The sequence below is a fragment of the Ictalurus punctatus genome, chromosome 11, assembly GCF_001660625.3.
Source record: "Ictalurus punctatus breed USDA103 chromosome 11, Coco_2.0, whole genome shotgun sequence".
NCBI lineage: Eukaryota > Metazoa > Chordata > Actinopteri > Siluriformes > Ictaluridae > Ictalurus > Ictalurus punctatus.
In genome coordinates this window covers 10,827,699-10,833,698 of record NC_030426.2, presented here as the reverse complement: position 1 = coordinate 10,833,698, position 6,000 = coordinate 10,827,699, and the positions used below count along the sequence as shown (strand labels likewise).

Genomic DNA, 6,000 nt, shown 5'->3' with positions numbered 1-6,000 from the left:
TTTTTCTTTCTAGTTATATTACTTTTGTTGTCTCTCTGTGTGTCTATAGAATGTACCAGAATCAGAAAAGTGTCATATTTAAGTTAAAAAGAGTATATAGCTCTGTAGATAATGGAACTTTTTGGTTGCACAAAGCTGTGTTTGTTGCCAAACATTTACCGATGCTAACATTTGTCAGATGGGAACATGCGCAGATGCTCAGATGCGCATGTTGACAAGGGGTTTGTTGGGCACACTGGCGGCAGGGGGAGCAGGACGCGGTTCGATCTCTTTGCTTTTCATGAAGGACAACAGCTGGTCAGGGATCTCCGCTAGAACATCTTTAGCCAGCCGAGCCATACTCAGGATCTGGTTTCCAGAGCGGTCAATGTAGTCACGGAAAGGAACAAACTGGTTGAAAAAACACAGACAGAAAATGAAGAGAGACATACATCCAATACTAGAATTATTAGCACCCATCATAGATAAAATGCTATTATGAGCCTAATCATATGGGTATGTTAAATAGTTTTAAATTTAAAACATATGTTGTGGAAAAACTCTGGTTCCAAAATTATCAGTGTAAAAATGTGTTTGTTTTTTTTCCTAAATCATACTCCCGAAGTAATTCTGAAAGCAATCCTGCAATTATTATTTTTGTTTGGACATGCTCGCCATATTATCTAAGAAACTTAGTTGGTTCTGTTTCCTAAAATATAAACAATTTTTCAAGTTAAATCATAAATATTTTGACCAGCATAATGCATTTACAGGAGAAATTAAAAATGAAAGTAAAAACTGCCCTCTCCCTCAAATTTTGTTGGGTCCTGCAGGGTCCAAGTCCTGATGCACACATTTAGTTTTAAGTTCTGTTAAATCCTTTGTTACTACCATACAGAATACCCTCTTTAGTTCAGACCACAGATTTTCTGTAGTCAAGATGACTACTATTTTGTATTTCTGTATTGAATTGGGTGTATGCTTGTGGTTATTATCTTGTAAAGATTGATTTATCTCCCAACTTTTAGCCTCCTGACATAGGCAACTATCCTGGTGCTTATCAGGATTCACGATGGCATCAAGCACTCCTGGAACACCAGCCACAAAACATCCCCAAATCATCAATGATCCACCACCATATTTCACAGTGGGTATCAGGTGCTTTTCTTTGCATGCAGTTTCCATTTATTAGCCAAACATGGCATTGGCATGCATGAATAAAAAAAATTATTCTGGTCTCAGCTGACCACCACAAACATTTCTAATTATAGTTTAAGTCTAATTAGAGTTGAAATGACACTTGGCACAGTTTAGTGCTGCTTTTTCTCTCCGGAAGGGTTACTTTTTGCCAACCCCAAGAACCAACTAAACTGTGAAATTCTAAAACTGTAACCTTTGTAAATAAATAAATAAATAAATAAATAAATAGAGCGAGAGTGTGTGTAAAGGGATAGTTTATCCTACAATGAAAATTCTGTCATCAATTACTTATCAGTTATTATTATTATCAATTATTGTTCCATGAGACTCAGTTTGCCTACAGCATCCCTCTTCCTCTGCAGCACTTCCGGGTCCTGTTGTGCCCATTGTGTCATGAGAACGTCTGGGGCTACAGTGAGTAACGTGTCTTTGAAAGTACACCTACCTCAACTGAATGGGAAACAAACAGACCCATGCTTCAGATATGCCCCAGTGAGAGTCACACCATAGAGCTAAATGTTTACTTAAATGTGTTTAATTTTTCTACATTCTAATGTGCAGCTTTTATTTCATTATGTGCTGCTAGACTGAATGGATCACACAAACACTATCATTATAAAATTTCCATTAACCTATTTGTCATGAAATGGAGGCTGAGACGGAAGCAATTGCAGGTATGGCAGCTCCAATCCAAAACCCAGGGCAAAGATCAAAAACAAAGACAGACAAAGTTTAGGCAATCATACAAACAGACTGGAACAGTTTTTGCAGATAATCAGAGTCGAGGGCAAAGTCCTCTTTTAAAGGGTGGTGTGTGTGTGTGTGTGTGTGTGTGTGTGTGTGTGTGTGTGTGTGTGTGTGTGTGTGTGTGTGTGTGTGTGTGTGTGTGGTAACAGGTGTGTCTGATTAGACATTCAGGATGGTGGGTATGAAAATCTCTGCATAGGTTGCGGTCAAGAATCTCATGTGCTAAGACCCAACAATTATCCCTGCCATTCCAGCTTGCCCCTTCTGTGACGGGAGATAGGCTGATTGGCCATCAATATCCAACAGACCAGGAGGGACATTGGTTGGAACGTCAGTGGTTAGTGGACCGGGAACAACTGGTTTGAAGCGAGAGACATGGAAGGATGGAGCTATGTGACTGTGACAAGGTAAGTCCAGTTTGTAGGTAACTTTATTTATCTGCTTTATGATCTTAATGTACCAATGTACCTGGGGCTGAGTTTTTTTGCATGTGTGAGGTTGTCGTAGGTCTCTGATAGCAAGCCAGACTCTGTCATCTAGCTGGAATTGGGGATGTTCACTGCACCGCCTATCGGCATTCTCCTTCTAGGTTCGGGTGGCTCGCTCCAGACATTGGTGGGTACTCTCCAAGACTTGTTCACTTCATTGAAACCACTGGTCTACGGTCGGTGAGGTTGGCATTCCATGGGAACAAGGGAGGCTGATTGACTAACACACACTGGAAGGGGGTGAGAGGAGTTGTGGAGTGGCGCAAGGAGTTCGGGGCATACTTGGCCCCGGGATGTGAACTGTGGACCCCTGTCACTGACTATCTCCTCTGGGATTCCAAAGTATCTGAAGACATGATGGAAGAGCAGTTCGGCCGTAGTGAAGTCTGAAACAATGGTGTGAAGTGGAATCAGACACAGAGATTTGGAGAATCAGTTACTGACCACCAATATGGCAGTGTTGCCTTGAGATTCTGGGAAGTCTGTGAGGAACTTGATGGTGAGGTGTGACAAGGGTCATTTGCCAGCTGCTAGACTTTGGGGTACCTTTGACTGGGCACAAGTTGAGCACAAAGACAGCAGATGTATGTCTCTGAACATATAAGACCACCAGTACTTAACAGATGATATGTGCGTTGGGTGCCTGGGTGACCTGTGGCTACAGTGGTGTGGGACCAGGAAATGAGTTCCACTCTGAATTGCACAGGGTCTAAGATTTTATTTGGGGGACATGAAGGAGGGATTTGTGGTCTAGGCGTACATGCCAAGATCTGATCCAACTCCCACTCCATAGAGCTCACTACACATGAAGATGGAGAATGAACTCTTCCTTGTTCCCCTGGGGTTCTGTAGTGTGATGACAGGAGATAGCATCTGATTTGGTGTTCTTGGAATCAGGTCAATAAGACAGGGTGAATTGGAATCATGAGAAGAGGGACCAGCAGGCTTGTCATGGATTTAGACGGTTGGCTGTACATAGATAGTCGAGGTTCTTGTTATCTGTGAAAATGATGAATGGATGAGTTGCTCCTTCCAGCCAATGTCGCCATTCCTCAAGGGCTAGTCTGACTGCCAACAGCTCCCTGTTGCCCACATCATAGTTTTGCTGAGCAGAGGCCAATTTCTTTGAGAAGAAAGCAACAGGGTGAAGTTTTGGTTTGTCTCTGAACCTTTGTGAGAGAATAGCTCCAACTCCTGTTTCAGAGGCATCTACCTCAAAAATTAAGGGGTCAGGGTGTTTGAGGATGGGAGCCATGGTAAATGCATTTTTCGAGCTGTGTGAGGACCGTTTCGGCTGCTGGGCTCCAGACCAGGTGTTTAGGCTTTCTGTGAAGCAGGGACGTCAAGATGTGTGCTGTGAAGCTAAAGCCCAGGATGAAATGCCTATAAAAGTAGGCAAATCCCTGAAATCATTGCAGATGCTTTACGGTTTGAGGTGTGGGCCAGTCCACCACCGCCATCACTTTGCTTTGGTCCATGGTAACTCCCTCTGAGCTTATAATGTATCCCAGGAAAGAGATGTGTTGATGGAATTCACACTTCTCTGCCTTAACATACAGCTGGTGTTGCAGGAGTCTTTGCAAGACTTTGCGTACAGGATGTCATGTATATACGTGATGACATATTTATCCAACATGTCCCTTAAGACATCATTAATGAAGCATTGGAACACTGAAGGGGTGCTAGAAAACCCATATGGCATAACCCGGTACTCATAGTGGCCCAATGTGGTACTGGAGACCATCTTCCAGTCGCCCCTTTTCTGATCCGAACCAGGCACTTGTAGGCACTTCGAAGGTCCAGCTTGGTGAAAATTTTTGACTGATCTGAGCTGCTCTAGGGATGCAGGAACCAGAGGCAGAGGATACCGGTACTTCACTGAACACTGATTGAGGCCCTGGTAATCTATACATGGTCTGAGGCCACAACCCTTTTTCTCCACAAAACAAAAACAGCAGATGCAGGGGATGTGGAGGGTCTGATATAACCTTGTTGGAGAGCCTCTTGAATATATTCCTCCATCGCTTGTTGTTCTGCTATGGATAGAGGATAAACCCAGCTAAGAGGTGGACTTGTTCCAGGAAGCAGCTCAATGGCACAGTCATATGGCCAATGTAGTGGTAGCTTGCTGGCCTTCTCCTTACTGAACACCTCCCTGAGGTCCTGATACTCTGGTGGAATCTTGACTGGAACCTGGTGGTCACGGCTTTCAACAGACATGGCAGCCAGAGAGATTACTGGTGTTTTGAGACAGTGGGCATGGCAGTATGGGGCAGTGTGTGAGTTGCCTATTGGACCAGGAAATGAGGGAGTTGTGTTGCTTTGTTGTGATGTTTTGCAGATATGGTGATGTACAGCGTTATGGATTCTTTGTGAAGAGCACCGATCTGGAGTGAGAGAGGTTCTGTGCAATGTGAGATGGTCCCTCTTCCGATGGGTGCTCCATCAATATCCTGGATCTTGCATGGTTGTTGCAGTGGTTGAACGGGGATGTTGAGCTGGGTGACAGTGTCCTGATCAATGAAGTTTCCTGCCGTATCAGAGTCAATTAACGCTGTCAGAACAGAAAGCATGCCTGAGTGTTTTAGAATGACGGGTAGGACGAAAAGTTTGTTGAAAAGAAATCTGGGATGGACTCACCCTTTGGAAGCGGGGGTTGGAGCTCCCGCTGTCTCTGGTGCCATTCCGGGCTCAGAAGGGACACTGACTGATGAGATGGTCAGTCTGTCTGCAGTAAAACCATCAGAACTCTGTGCAACCTCTCCCTTTCTTCTTTGGTGAACCTTGTGCGTCCCGGCTGCATGGGTTCGGAGAGTTTGCTGGTGTTAGCTGGGACTCCCTCTGTCTGTAGTGAGCAACAGCTTTGGAGCAGGTGGTCGAGACGAATAGAGAGGTCTATGAGCGAATCGAGGGTTAGGTGCTCATCGCGCCATGCTCAGCACTTCTGGGTTTGAACCAGGGCGAAAGGCTGCTTTCAGCATGGTGTTGTTCCATCCACTTCCTGCTGCTATGGTGCGAAACTCCAGAGCATGATCTGCTACTCGGCATGTGCCCTGGGTTATGGTAAGCAACTGTTCTCCCATCTCTCGGCTTTCTGCCAAATGGTCGAAGACACGCTGACACAATTCCGTGAAACACTCATAAGAGGAAATGGGCTCACTGCCTTGCTCCCATACAGCCATCGCCCATGTTAGAGCACTGCCGGTCAGCAACTCCATGAAGTGAGCTATCTTACACAGTTATGGCACCCTCTCATAGCTGGCAAAATACAGAGAACACTGAAGGAGAAAGCCCTTACATATTTCTCTGGCGTCGGCATCAGAGAAAAAGGGCTGTGGGACTGCATGACAACTGGAGATGCTTGGGAAAGTTGGTGACTTGAGCAGTCAATTCAACAAGCTGTTGGTGATGTTCCCCCATAAGCTGCTTGTGGGTGCTGACAGTTTGCTGCCAGTCCGAAGGGCCTGCTGCATCCATGTGTTCGCAAACTATTCTGTCATGTAATGGAGGCTAAGACGGAAGCAACTGCAGGAATGGCAGCTTTAATGAGAAAACAATCCAAAACACAGGGCAAAGATCAAAAACG

The 6,000-nt window shown here is 44.9% G+C and overlaps 1 protein-coding gene across 1 annotated transcript in view; it reads right to left on the bottom strand.

Moving 5' to 3' along the window:
- The window catches only part of LOC108271557 (copine-9), a 123,628-nt gene that overhangs the window by 3,064 nt on the left and 114,564 nt on the right, over nucleotides 1–6,000 (bottom strand). The window contains exon 20 of the mRNA XM_053683683.1: nucleotides 1–390. This exon is cut by the window's left edge and continues 3,064 nt beyond it. Coding sequence (XP_053539658.1) covers nucleotides 199–390 — 192 coding nt within the window. The 3' untranslated portion in view covers nucleotides 1–198. The remainder of the gene's footprint in view (nucleotides 391–6,000) is intronic.